The 15852-nt window shown below is 33.1% G+C and overlaps 1 protein-coding gene across 1 annotated transcript in view; it reads right to left on the bottom strand.

The window, feature by feature from the left end:
* Nucleotides 1-1197: 1197 nt before the first annotated feature.
* The window catches only part of LOC140450150 (UPAR/Ly6 domain-containing protein crok), a 35665-nt gene continuing 21010 nt past the window's right edge, over nt 1198-15852 (bottom strand). The window contains exons 2-3 of the mRNA XM_072543600.1: nt 15434-15604; nt 1198-5500 (exon numbers count right to left, since the gene is read on the bottom strand). Of these exons, the coding sequence (XP_072399701.1) occupies nt 5304-5500; nt 15434-15604 (368 nt within the window). The 3' untranslated portion in view covers nt 1198-5303. The remainder of the gene's footprint in view (nt 5501-15433; nt 15605-15852) is intronic.

Below are 15852 nucleotides of genomic sequence, written 5' to 3'. Positions count from 1 at the left end.
AATGTACAAAACAGTCATCAGACCAATATTGACATACGCGGTAGAAACCTGAGCCAGACAGGACAAAAAGAATATTAGAAACAGCAGAGATGAGAACACTTAGAAAAAGTGATAGTAAAACACTATGGGACAGAGCTATAAGTACAGATATACGACGTAGATGCAAGGTGGAGAACATCAAGGACTGTGTAAAAAATAGAAGAGTAGAATGGAATGATCCTGTAAGCCAAATGACATCAAATAGAGTAGTAAAGATGGCAAGAGACGATTCCCCAATAGAAAGACGGATCAATACGAAGATAACGTAAACGATGGAACGACAACTTACTGAAGGCACATTGAAAAACAAAAAGAGTCATGTCTACATAAAAAAAATTAAGAAAAAGGAGAAGAATTAATACACACACACAGCTAAAATTTAAATAAACGACCAGTCAACTTATCACCCCCGTTGTTCAATATTTATTTCAAATGTGTATTTTAGGGTACCTCTGAAAGGGTGCAAGAAGGAATATCAATAAACAGTAAATGGCTAAATAATATTAAATATGCAGATGACACCATAGATTTTGTAGTAGTCCAGTCGTCTGAGGGTTGACCCCTAAAGATCATACGAACAAGCTGAATTTTGCCAAGAATATTAATTTTTGGACCCCAAAACAGATGCAAAAAAGTTTACCACTTTTACCCCCTGGCTTCCCCCTAAAACCTCCTCGTAATGGGGCTAAAAACGCAAAAAAAATCGATTTACCAAGAATCCGTACGCCGTAGAAAAAAAATATTTCAAATAAAAAATGTAGCTGAGATCATTTTAAACAAAAATGGTATTTAGCACTTTTTGTGTAGAATAAACCGTTTTCTCAGAAACAACGCTTGAAGCGACCGTCGATTTTAAATGTCAGTTAAATGTCATCTTGTAGTTCTTCGTAAGTTTGTGTAGTAAAATGCTTTTATTTCTCCGTCAGACAAGTTTGTCAGCGATGGGGGCGTACACCTGAATTAAGTCTAGTTTGCCAATGGTTGAATGAAGTTGAAGCATGATTATTAAATCGGCGTAAGGTATAAAATTCACTAAAGAGTCGTTGGTTTTTTTATTAAGAAGAATTTCTACTCCATTTAAGTAGACCTACCCGCTTCCCAATAAAACTCCAATGGATATTAATATAATAAATATTCAAGGTTAACAAAACACTATCGTACTACAACAAATCAATTTATTGCAGACATTGCTTACAATCATTGTATTTGAGATACTACAGGGCACAGCTATTTCCTTCCTAAGTTATTGGGATATTTAAAACTAAAAATTATTATTAAACAGTTTTATTAACCCTTCGGTACACGGGTGATTCTTTGATACACGTAAGAACGGGTTGGGTCTGAGAAGCCCAAAAATTAAACTAAGAATTTTTTATGTTTAATTTTGTAACAACAGGTTTGCGTTACATATATTAGAACTCCTACTAAAGACAACTTACATACATTAAAAGAAAATGAACTTCTATTATAATACTAAAACTAAAAATATAAAAGAAATTACGATAAAAGAAATTACGTACTACAATATGGCCGATGTTTAAGAAACACCTTGTATATAACTTATTCAAAAATTTTATTAATGCATATGCGACAAACAGGTATGGTATGTTCCAAGCAAATAAATTTTTTACAATAGTGACACATGTATCGAGTTTTACGATCTCTACAAAAAGTACAACGCTCCCTTTTATTTTGCAATTCCGCAGGTGCTTGTACTGGTCCAACACCACTGAGTTTAGCAGCAAGCTCTTTATATCTTGTGCCAAATAAGGATATTGAGCTCTTTCTTTTATATTGTCCATTACTAACTGAAGACCTAGTTCTTTTAAAAAAAATCTTCTTCTTTTGCTTGTTTTTAGATCCAGTTTGTTAGTTCTCTGTATCACAAATGCATTTATTGCAGCAACATCAAGCAATCCATAAAAGATCACCATGGACCAACGTTTTGTATTTCTTGCGACAGTTTAGAAACCTCGAAGTTGATCAACCGTGTCCACACCACCTTTCGTAGAGTTATAGAACGTTATTACTTCAGGTTTACTTTCGTCACCCGTTGTCGGATCGATTTGGTCATCATGGTGTAGGGTAGTTGATTTTGGCGGTCTATTGTTCAATAAAAAATCGGTTGGGATATGCCTTTTGTTTTTCCGTAGGGTGCCCACAATTGCTAGACTAGGATTTGTCAGTAAGTTTTGTGCGACTTCAATTGATCTAAACCAATTATCCACTGTGACATTCCGGTTGGATTTGAAGATTGGTTTGCAAAGCCGCTCAACCAAATCGTAGGCTGCAGAACTGATAGAATATGGACCTGGTGGTTGTGTATCGGCATAGATTCCTAATTGATAAGTATACAAAGTACGAGAATCCACCAAAGAATATACCTTCAGACCGTATCGGTCCGGTTTATGTGGAAGGTATATTCTAAAGTGACATATTGGCCAATGGTATAACATTTTTTAAAATTTTCAACTACATCCTCGAATATGACTCTGCAAACTGCTGCAAGTTTGTCTAGTTGTTTCCGTTCGTCCCTTTTGCGAATATCATCTAGGCGTAAACACTTCATAAGAAATCTAAATCTGCGGAGAGCCATCGTTGCCGGAAATATGTCAATGCCCGTACCATTTTTTTCCCAAAACTCAAAAATTGCAGTTCTACTTCCACGGTAAACTCCAGCGAAGTAAATCAGGCCAATGAGAGCTTTTAGTTCACATATATTTGTTAGCCTCACATCGGAACTGTCTTTATATCTCACGGACACACGCTCGATATATACATTAGTACATTCAACAATATGTTTTATAATTTTGTCATTAAAAAACAGTTTCCAGCATTCCTTTTCAGTTGTGCAACTTTTCGCTTCACGAATAACTCCAGAAAGTTTTGTGATGATATTTTCTCGTCCTGTTCTAACATTTCGTGATCCGCATATCTTATTCCATTTCATTCCATCTTTGGTATTGTAATAAAGGTGTTGGTTTGACCCACCTTGTGGAATACATTCTTGTAAGTTTAGTTTGGTGTCTAATAAATTGAATTCAGACTCTGAGTTATAACGTTTTACGTAGCAAACGTTTTACCTCTCCCTCGTAAGAATACATTGTTTTTCTAAGCTCTAAAAACAATGCACTGCAAATTTTGTTTTGTACTTTCATAAAAAAATACTTACATTAAGGAATGGTTTGGGTCTGAGAGAACGAAAACAGATATAACTTCGACACTATCGCTTCAATACGCATTAGTAACTGAGGGATTATAGCTGGCCATGCCGTCGAAAGGTACCTAGACCGTCGGGACCGTACTTAGACTCACTGACCTAATAGAGATATTAGAAAAACTGAATGGGCCCGACAGACCCAACCCGTGCACCGCAGGGTTAATTATTAAAAACAAAAATATTTCTAGTTTATAAATTTTTACACAAGTTTTAAATAAAAGAAAATATAAAGATCATTATTAGTTCCAATATATTTGCTAGTGATTTCTATGAAAACCTACTACGACCGAGTTGAACATTGGGTATTTCGAAGTAATTGAAAAACTACTTCAGACCATGGTATATGAACATCAGTGCATGTACCTCAAGAGTAAATGACACTAAACCTATTTTAAAAATCATTGTGAAGACAAATTTTTTGACGTCTTTGTTTTAAATATCCCAAATATAACAAAATAACCAGTATTCATAAGATTATTAGAATACTAATTTAGAAAATCTTAAATATAACAATTTTTCTTGAAGAATTCTTTTATAGATCAAGCTGAAGCTTGTATTTTAAAACACTTAGAATTCGTGCATAATCGTTTTCGAATAATTGCTCTATGTTAAGATAAATCTATTTTTGCCATCGGGTACTAGTGCCCTGATCTTTGGATCATTAAGGAATACGTGCGCACTATGCTTTACCTACCATTTTTTCACACAGTTTTTTTTAATAAACAATCTAAAACTGTAACAATTAGGTTGTACTTTTGATTTTGATTGAATTTATATTAATTCTAAATATAACAAGTGATATGCGTTAAAATAAGTTGAGCAAATAAGAATATCAAATAGGTAACTCAATTATAACTACAAAACGGTACGATCAAGCCTTCTACTCTTCTACTCTGGTCATCTATAATGAAATGTATCTGTGACTACCACAAAACAAGACATACTAAATTTGAGACAAATACTCTCGAATAGTCACTCCAATAACTTCTAGCAATAAGCTGATAGTTATATATGAATGTGCAATGTACTGCTCAATTTCTATTGAGTGTATTGAGATTACATTATGTTAGGCTTACCGTCTGCTTTTATATTATAGTATATATCACTTCTGCATGACTTTTGCATTATTTAAAATTTTCTAGTTTCTATTCGTCGGGAGCGTCGGGTATAAAATATGTATCATTTGTGGTACGCCAGTTTTACTTTGTATCAGCTGATATCGTGACACGTGACTTAAATCGTGTTCGAAATATCATGGGTGGTAACTTAGGTAATTTTCTGGAAAATCACGCAAATGCATTGTAATTTCAAGGCTTTGCTGTTTCAAATTTGACTGGCTTATTGACAGGAATTTTGTAAACATGACAACGTATTACGGATACATATGCATCCAAGTTAATTGTGGTCTTTTCCTGTTGATTTCAAGAAATGATGTAAGTCAAGCAGTGAATTGAATTAAAATTTATTATGTAACTGATATTAGCAAGTAAAATAGTTACATGTATATCAATATTATTTAATTTGTTGATCCACTCTAGAGGTACTGTATAAACAGATTCCAATTTTTTGTTTCTCTTGCCTCAAATGTATTTCGTATTGAAGAGGTGCTAAAAATATCTGACCAGATTGTTATAAACAAGATGCCTACCGAAGTATCGCATAAAAAGATACTCTTATCAATTTTAACGCCAAAAATTCTATGTAAAAGAAACATGCTGTGTACTACCTAATAATTTCTAGTATTTTATTGAGCTCTTTATATTTTTATTAACCACTACAAAATTGAGGTTTTCCTAATGTTTTTTATCAATAAGTAAATGCGTTTCTGGTACTTATAGAAAAATGAGTATCCATACTTATTAAAGCCAGTATGGTATATTCTTGTACTTTTAAAAATATTAAACAAAACATAATTAAAGTATTTTTAAACTTATAAAAAAAAATAATACAAAATAGTTGAATTATTACAATCAATTAAAAATCGATAAATTAAAATTTCTTTAAATCCACCATTTATTGATAATATTCCGATAAAATGGTGTTTTTAAAAATATAGTTTCATTAATAGTACAGAGAATGTAAGGCTAAGAGAGGCAAATATGGTCGAACTGCTGTTGCAGTCATCAGATTCGCAGGCGCACACTTCCTGCCTTCCACCAAAACCAGATCTCTGATAACATTTGTTGTTATATGCGCTGTCCTCGTATCCACACGTTCTGATAACTCTGTTATCGGGTTGTACTAAAAACAGAAATACATTTTTTATCACAAGATGTAAGGATTACACTAAATTCATAATAAAGATGCACTATAGTAGAAGCCAGAGTTAAAAGGCAGTGTTGGTCTTACTGCGCGCAGCGATGCCGCTCATGTTGGCACAGTGGTAGGTGTGTGGTAGTTTAGCGATAGACTGAGAAATCAGTACCGTGCGCGCTTTATTTAAAAAATCTTTACTAATTATTTTAATTAAGTTAAATAAGAGAATAAATAAAAGAAAAACAAATTAATTCTATAAAAAATGCCTGTATACATAAAATATCTAACACCTCGAAAATAGTTTCCTCTATTAATTATCACCTTATTGTCCTGTTCCTTATTGTCCACCGCAAACATTTTTTCTTCTACTTTCTTGTAGTTCACATAATTATACTACTGCCCTTTAATAGGCATTGGTAAGCTTCTTTTATCAACGGTTCTACCGTTTTTTTTTTTTCTTTAAAATTGACGTTATTTGAAGTCACATATTTTTTTATTTGACTCCGCACCATCTCAATCGGGTTCAGCTCACAATGGTAAGGCGGCAGTCCCAAAATATTGTTTTAATTTTGTACTTTTCGTACTTGTCTATAAATGCTGCCGCAGTATCCAGTAATTTACTTTTTTGATAATCTTCCTCGAATAAAATGCTCTTTTCAATTAGCCAATCCTTGATTTGCCTTTTGTTCCACAATTTTTTTGGGAAATAAAATTTGCAAGAGTGGTATGATGCGATATCCAAAACGACAACGTTTTCTTTGTCTTTCGGTAAGTTTGGAATTAACGTCTTCTCAAACCATTCTTCATATAGAACCCCGTCTGTTTCGTCGTGGTAATCAGCGGCGAAATGAAGAAGAGCAAACCAAGGACCTCTTTGGGTTAAAGCTTTCAGTCCAGTAGATAGCCCTTTTGTGAAGACATATCGTGGATTCTTGATCATTGTGTTCCTCGATTCCTTTTTGCCTGAAGCACCGACGTTAGTCCAAGACTCATCGGTATAAACAAGGTTTACATAATTATTCTTCCTCAATGTTTTTATTTCTCTGAGGTACTTTTGTCTCCAGGATATGATGTATTTTCTTTCCGTCATTATCGAATCTCGACCTCTTTTACCATTTTCAAAACCCATGTCATTTAGTAGCCTACGAAAAGTGGCTTTTGAAAAAGCTGGTAGGTCTTCATCATCCTTCACTCTGTTCATTATGCTGTCGACGGTTGGTGGTATGTCTTCCAAAAAAAAATCAAGGACAATCATTGAACTGGAAACTGTTTTTTTTCTTTTTTTGTACCGATATCAGTTTGCCTTGCTGGGCCTCTTAAATGTCATAAATTTTTCGAACAGTCACACTGCACATTTTCGAAACTTTTTCCACAGCAGTAGTCAAGCTGTCACCATTTTTTAAGTTTAGATGATAGTTCAATGCATTTAACACCACACGTTTTACTTGCACACTAAGAGTCATACCCTGTTTTTTGACATTCACGACAGATGCTGGCAACGGCTCCATGAGGTAGGTACTTTCATCCGCTTGCGATAATGAAATAGAACTGAGCTTTCATAGTTTTTAAGAACAAATTTTTGGTCTAATGGCCAGTACCCAAATCGACAAAGAAACATGTTTGCTTTGCGTGGACAATGGGTATTAAAACTGATTCGCTTCTCCTAATGACTTTATAATAATTTTTATTTCCCAAAGAATGTGTTAACGATGGAAGCTATTAAAAATTGATAAACACAGATAAGCTATGGACACTGAGTTTTTAATATGTTTAATTTTTTTAAAGTATTATTCTTTATGTTATTGTTTAGTTTAAAAATGTAACTCTCTTATTTATACATCGATGATTGAATCATGTTTTAGTTGAAACAAAAGTGATAATCTTTTATACAACCGTAGGTAATTGTTGTGTGCGCGTATATTCCAGTGCTATGATTGTTAAATTCGATCCTGATGCGCCGTTCGGTGCAAACCGGCAACGTGGTCGGCCTTTCTCCCGTAAGAAATACATTGCCCATCCTACCTGCACTGCATTCTAACTGTGGCTTCTACTATAGGAATAAACAAACCAATACAATATGAATGTTGCGAGGAGCACTCACAAATCATGATTTTAACAATTTATGAACATACATTATATACCTCATAAATTATATTAACCGACATCGTAGCATAAGGTATCGGCAATACTCGTAATTAACAGCATACTGTATCATTTAGTAGTCATTATACGAGGAAGAATTTACCATAATTTGGTTTTACCACTGTTGTCTCGGTGTTACTGTTATAGCAAAGGCGTGCGCCAGGTTATTGTACTTACTTGAATATATTCATTTATATTTTATAATCAGAAGAATATCAAAGGTGAAATCAAATTAATAAATGTTAGAATGAGGTTTTTTAGCAGCATAATAATGTGAATTCGTTATTGTTATGTGTTAAATGAATAAAATTAACTTCTGTAAATAATGATTTTAAATTAAATGTAATATCTTTAGAGCTTTCGCTTAAAACGGGGTTGCCAATCGTGAGCTGAGCTCTTAATCGCACCCCATTCGTTTTTTAAAGAAGACGAAGTTTCAAAGCAAAAACCTATGCAAACCTATATAAAAATAGTTTACATATCTGACTAATAAATAGAACCAAAAAACTGAAAATGTAAATTAATATTTTACTCAGAATCAGAGTCTGACGTGCTGTTCCCGTTAAGTACGTTAATTATCATTGGTTAAATTGAATCTTAATGATATTGTCAAGATCCCACATATTTTGTTTGACTTTCTGCTGAACATGCTGTATACATTTTTGCCATTATGTAGATGTACCTAATACTCGCGATTCCTTCATTAAAAACATATTTTGTAGCTATCTGAAAATTTAAAAGTAGTATTCTTCTCTGCAATATAATTTTTTAAATCTACCCAAATTAACTCAATTGGATTGAGCATGGCGGAAGTTTCAATACTATTTGATTTTTTTCTTTAGCCATTTCATCTACAATATACTTAGCGTATTATTTATTTATGTTTATTCACAATAGTCAAAAGCTCGACTTTTAGAAGTGAATTGTAAAAAATTATATTTTTGATCCTAGCCAATCTTATATATCCGCTTTTTTTCGATGCGGTTGTTGGTATTTTTTCCTCTATCCTTCAGTGGTGTGGTTCATTATCTAAAATAATCACTGAATTTTTGTCTATTTTTTTTAATACCGAAAAGAACCACTTTTCAAATGACTCGCCAATCATCTCTTCATGATAGTCGCCAGATTTTTTGACTAGAAATCCCAAAAGGTATGCGGAACAAATCCGTCGTCACTACAAATGTGACAAAAAATGTTCCCCTTTCCTTTATCTAAAAATAAAGCAATTTTTAATTTACTCTTAAACTGGAAATAAACTACTATGGTAAATACAAAACAATTATCGTTGTAGGTCATTACCTTAAAACGCATTATATTGTCTGTCAACGATAACGAAGAATCATTTCTAACTTCATTAACTTTGTACTTTTAAAGTAAAACCTACTATATACCATTATTTACGGTTATAAGACAGTACCATATGTTCTAAGGAGATGACGTGCAACGATAATTGTTTTACAGTTACTATTTGTGAAAATTTATAAAGGTACTATATAACCTGATATGAAAGAGAAAAGTAATACCCAGAGAATGGACATATGCAGTAATTATACCTATATACAAGAAAGGAAACACAAGAAACTGTAAGAACTATAGAGGTATATCAGTACTATGTGTAGCAGTAAAAGTATACGAAACCATAATAGAAAGGAAAATCAGAAAAGAAATAGAACATGAATTAGAGGACGTACAAAGTGTATCCAGGAAAGGACACAACACACAACACCATATATTCACCATGCAACAAGTAATAGAAAAATAGAGCCTTAAAGAAAAATAGAGAAATATATCTGAGCTTTATAGACATGGAAAAAGCATTCAACTCAGTCAAAAGAAAAGATATATGGGAAAGCCTAAAGAAGATGCAAGTAAGTGAAGAACTGATAGAAGCGACAAAGAGTATATACATGAAAACAACAAATACAGTAAGAATGTTAAATATACAATCAGAACCATTTGAAACAACTCAAGGAGTTAGACAAGGGGGAAGTCTCAGCTCAGTACTATTTATAAATGTAATAGATAAGATAGTAAAACAATGTAAGAAATCATTCAAAAATACTGGTTGGAATAGAATGCAAATGATAAACGCTGAGATGTGTATATTTGCAGACGACATAGTATTAATTGCGGAAACAGCAGACAAACTGAAATACAACTTGGAGAAATGGAACCTAGAAGCAAGTAAATATAACTTAAACGTAAACAAAGAGAAGACTCATATAATGAAAATATCAAGCAAACAAGGGACGGAAGATCAAATAGAAGTAATGATAGACCAACAAAAAATAATACAGACAAATTCATACAAATACTTAGGAACAGTAATCAACAAGAAAGGAGACATCGAGGACGATCTTAACAACAGAATGGAAAACACAGAATAACTATTCCAAGCACTAAATAGAGAATTCCTTAATAACGAAGAAATATCAACAAAGACCAAGATGACAACATACAAAACAATATATAGACCTACAGTGACATATGGAGCAGAAAATTAGGTATTAAACAAAAGACATCAAAGCGGAATTCAGGCAGCAGAGATGAAATACCTCAGAAGAACGATTGGAGTAAAAAGAACTGATAGAATCAGAAATGAAGAAATAAGAGAAAAACTCAAAATCTAACCGATACTCGACTCAATCAGGGAGAAAAAATTGGCATGGTTCGGACATCTAACCCGGATGGACAATAATAGAAAAGTAAAAAGAGTGTGGGACGCCAAACCAATAGAGAAGAACAGAAGAGGAAGACCCATTAAAGAATCGAACAGCAACATCTCGCAGATACTGCAGAATAAGGGTAACATTTGGCAGGAAGCAACACAGATGGCCTCCAATAGGAAGGAATGGAGAAAGTTCCTTAAGAGCTAGGACATCTCAGAAGATTGTAAAATATTGTAATTTATTAAATTGTATTATAAATGGCCCAACACCGACAGGTACAAATGGGTCTACTAATTAAGTAAAGTAAGTAAAGTATAAAGGTACTGCAAATTTAAAATGATCTACATATTTCAACTGACATTTAAACGTAAAAGATGGATAACTGATGGATTTTTTAATCCAGTCGATAAACCATCCAGAAAGATTTGCCTTGAAGAAACGATAGACTTATCGACCCAAACTTTAGATTTCGTACAAAAAAAATAATAAAAAAATAAAAAATACAACGATTAACAAGCAGCGTTCACTAATTACACTTAAAACAAACTGAAAGCCAATCTTGCCAAAAGAAGTAGCAACTCTATTAAGTTTTAATAATTTAATAGGAAAGCCAAACCGTACGCCTCTGGCTTCTTACGTGTCTTAACGCGATTCTGTTTATTCCCAGTGCATCTTTATTTTGAATACTGTATAGGTCAACTATGACTCGAAGAAAACACTTAATAAACACATTAATGGCCAAAGTATTAATAACCAACGATTTCTTTAATATTTTTTTAAACAAGGGTTTTATCTTGATGGATTTAAATGTGTGTGCATTGATAAATGAACCTTCATAAGACGGAGCAGTCATCAAAACATTTTTTATTATTTATTTCTAGAATTTGCTATTTTTTTTATATAAAGATTATAGTAAGTTGTATTGCTTGGGGTATAGTCCTACCAGAGATCTAAGAGTGTCATTAATATTTATTATGGATAAGTGTCTACCGCAAGGCAGCGGGCGATCGCCTCTGGACAGGATCGTACTTTTATTTTCGATTTGCATTACTTATTCAATTGTTCTTCTTCTTAAAGTTCCATCTCCTATCGGAGGTTGGATATCATAACGGCTATGGTCACTTTGTTGGCTGCTGCTCTGAAAAGATGTTGTGAACTACAGTTAAACCTAAACCATTCTCTAAGGTTCTTCAGCCAGGAGATGCGTCTTCTTCCTATGCTTCTTCTTCCTTGGATCCTTCCTTGCATAATAATTCTCAGCAGGTCATATTTTTCTCCTCTGGTTATGTGACTCAAATATTCTAGTTTTCTTCTTTTTATGCTGTTCATAATTTCTAACTCCTTATTTAGACGTCGCAGTACCTCAGCATTGGTAATCCTTTGAACCCACTGAATTTTTAATATTCTTCTGTAACACCACATTTCGAACGCTTCTATTTTTCTTATGTGTTGTTTCTTCAATGTCCAAGCTTCCATTCCGTATAGTAAGATAGAAAATATGTAACATCATAGAGCCCTCAATCTGAGATGCAACTGAAGGTCTCTGTTGGTAAGCATTGTCTTCATTTTCACAAATGCTTGCCTTGCAGTTTCAATTCGGACTTTCATTTCTCTGCTTTGGTCATTTTTCTCAGCAACCCAGGTTCCCAGATATTTATATGTCTCTACTTTTTCTATTTGGGTTTGCTCTATCATTAATCTTTCATTTCCATGTTGCGTTTTTGAGACAATCATAAATTTAGTTTTTCTCTTATTTATTTTTAGTCCGTATCTAATGCAATAATCGTTAATTCTATTTACCAATTCTTATAGCGATTCCAGGGTGTCTGCCATTATAACGGTGTCATCAGCGAATCTTATGTTATTTACTATTCTTCCGTTTACAGAGATTCCATCACCCAAATCTGCTATCGCTTCCTGGAATATGGCTTCACTGTACACGTTAAACAGTAATGGTGACAGAACACAGCCCTGTCTTACTCCTCTCTTTATATCTATATTTTCTGACTTTTGTTCTTCTATCTTTATATTGGCCTTTTGATTCCAATACAGATTGATTATGATTCGTAAGTCTCGTCTGTCTATATCTTTGTTTCTCAGTACTTCTATTAGTTTTTCATGTCGGACCCTGTCGAATGCTTTCTCGAAGTCGATGAAACAGGAATAAATATCTAGGTTCATATCTAAGCATCTTTGAGAGAGGACATTAAAAGCAAACAATGCCTCTCTCGTTCCCAGTCCCTTGCGGAACCCAAACTGAGTATCATCCATATCATCTTCTAGTTTTCTATATAATCTTCCATGAATCACCTTTAGAAATATTTTGAGGGTATGGCTTATTAGTGATATTGTCCTATAGTCTGAACAATCTTTGGCATATACTGTTTTTGGTATTGCTACAAAGGTGGACACCAACCATTCCTGTGGGATTTTTCCAGTTTTATATACTTCATTAAATAGGTCCAGAAGTACAGGTAGAGTTTCATCGTCTAGACATTTCAGTAGTTCCGCAGGTATTTCGTCTGGACCTACAGTTTTTCCGTTTTTTGCGTTTCGTATTGCTTGTTCGATTTCCTGTATTATGATCTCTGGCCCCGTTTCGCTTTCGATTTCTTCCGGTTCTTGTCGATTATCCTCAAACAGATCTGTTATGTATGTCTTCCATTTTTTTAATTTCTCTTTAATTTCTATAATGATTTTTCCATTTGCGTCTTTCAGAAGGGCATCTTTCTTTTTTCTCAGTATATTTGTCATTTCCTTTATTTTCTTATGCATGTTAAAGCTATCATACTGTTTAGCATATGCCTCTATTTCACTGCATTGATTAGCAAGCCAGGTGGATTTGGCCTCTTTTATTTTCTTTCCTATCAATCTCTGTAGTTCCTTGTATTCGATTGTTAGGTGTGCTTAAAAGCCGGTCTTTAGCGTTGTCTACTAAAGTTATAATAGTTGCAAAAATATTTACATACACTACATTCACATATTATTTACAAAACATTATCATTTCTAAATAGAGTACAAAAAGAACAGACGCAAAAATATTTTATAAAATTATTTTTAAAATTGAGGTGTACCTAAAAGCTGATTTTAAAAATATTTACATAATTTACCTATACATAGAAAGTATACTATTTTTAGATACAATTCAAAAAGTACTTACATTTAAAAAAATTACATGGACAAGTCAGTTTCACTGTCACTGTCGTTATCTAGATCTATAATAATTGTTTCTTTGACCAACCTATCTGTATTTTTCCAGTTGTCATTGGTTATTTTCTCCATTTCTAATTCAATTAGACGAATCACAGATAAATTTAGGGTAAGCGAAACATTAATTTTCCTTACTGATGCTTTTAGCTCATGACCACCTCATGACATATGTATGTCTTCAATAGGATTGAACATGCAATAGTAAGGAGGAAGCCTTAATACCGTATGAACCATTCCTTCCGCCAAACTGTAGCAATAATATTGTTTTCAGATGGAAAGTGCTTTTAAAATTTCAAGTAATTGTTTTTTAGAATAATTATCTTCATAATATATATCATTTTCCACTATATATTCGTGGATTCTAAGTTTGGTGTCATTAGAACATGGAACTTTATTCGGCCTACTGTGGTAGCTGACATTGTCCATCACATATACACTGTTTGATAATAACTTCGTTGAAAACCAATTCTCAAATAATTTTGACGTGGTGTCATCATGATAGTCGACACGGGAGTCCTTAATGTTTTTGCATGACAAGGCTATTTATAAATTTGAATTAAAAATTCCGTCCTCCATATTTCCATATTTGTAGACAAGCAGATTCCATAATCACTTGGCGTTTATTGATCGTTTTTAATTTAAAGCCGTTTTTTAGAAGACATTGCCTTACTGTCTCACTGCAGCACTTGATTCATATGCCAACTTTCTGCAACATATGCATGATGATTTTTAACGTAAAGATCATCATTATTCATACATGTTATAAATGTTTCTTCTAATGATGTCCACATCACTCCGGTCTAGTTTCCTAAACATACCAGCGTCTTTTCTATTTCTTCTACTTACTATCGGTTGTTTTGTTATTGATCACACTGTCTTCATTGGTCTTTGTGTTAAGACTGCCGCTTCCTTCACTGCATTAAATTTGGAATTTTGTTATACTTTATACAACAAAAACTGCTTTGCACTTATACAAATTGTATAACCCATCTAAACACCTGTGTGTTGATAAACAGTTGATCCCGTTCCGGCAGAGATCCTTTTAGAGTAAATATTAAAAGTAAGCCGGCCAAGTACGGATTAAAAACATGGGCAATACAAATAATGGCTATATACAATAAATACTCAAATCTATTTAGCTAAGTTTTGATATAAAAAATGACGAACAATTAAATATTATGAAATGTATATTTGTCGGGAATGTTGAAATTTATTATATGTTATTTATATTATTTTTTATATTTATCACTTCATCCATCTTCCAAGTTTTTTTTTGATAAGGCAATTAATGGCATGCGCTGGAAGTAAACCTCAAAGAGAATTTTCTTGACGCTTGCCTAAAAGTATAAACGAAGCCGGATCTATATGTGATTTCTATACTTTTCCGGGTTTGACTCCCCGTTGAATAACTTTGGTTTTTAGAGTAATCACTGTCGATGACGATTGTTGTATGCACTTGCTTCAGTTTTCAATCTTTTACACAAATACATCTTCTTTTCAAAAATTGACAATCATCTATAATAGTCTAAGTTTCTTTTTAACTCTTAATCTAAATAGATAATAGATCGTTAATGGTGGAATTGAAATATTTTGACAAATTTTTGAATGAGCAGAAATTAATACAGTGGAAGTCCTAATAAAATTACGCTAAAAAAGTTTAATGCAAAGTCGCTATTATTATTATAAAACAAAATTATAAAAGATGAAAAACATATTAATACACTGACAGAATAATCAAGAATAAAAATTTCACAATTCAGATGACCAAATTACTTTTAAGAATTTGCTTAACTAAGGTAGATACAAATTGTCTCAAACTATTTAATCAGCCATAAACAAAAAACGTTTATGGCTGATTAAATAGACAGATTAAATAGACAGCATAAACAGCACTTACATCCGTTGACTTCAAAGTCAATAACTTGTTTAATTTTTCTACATAAAGAATATGGCTTTCCTTTTCTTTCTGGGCAGGGCTTCTTCATATCATCTGTTAATTTGTTGTTTTCGTCTCCTAAGCATCGTTTGTCGTTGACGCTATTGCAGTCGTAACATGATATTGCACTACCTAAAAATAAAAATAAATATATAAAACTTTAGACGATATTACAGTACAGTATCTATAAGATAAAGAAAAAGATAGAGGGAAAAACTTAAGAGAAAAACAGAAGTGGCGTATCAATGAGCAGCAAGATGTTCACAGTAAAAAGGAGAGAATCGGCAGCATTTGAGAATCTCTTAGAATTAGCAACACTATCAATCACAGGACATACAAAAACAGGGCATACCTAAAGACAAATCAAGCTGGGTGCACAA

Source organism: Diabrotica undecimpunctata, chromosome 1 (genome assembly GCF_040954645.1).
Source record: "Diabrotica undecimpunctata isolate CICGRU chromosome 1, icDiaUnde3, whole genome shotgun sequence".
NCBI lineage: Eukaryota > Metazoa > Arthropoda > Insecta > Coleoptera > Chrysomelidae > Diabrotica > Diabrotica undecimpunctata.
This window is presented reverse-complemented; position numbering and strand designations above follow the sequence as displayed.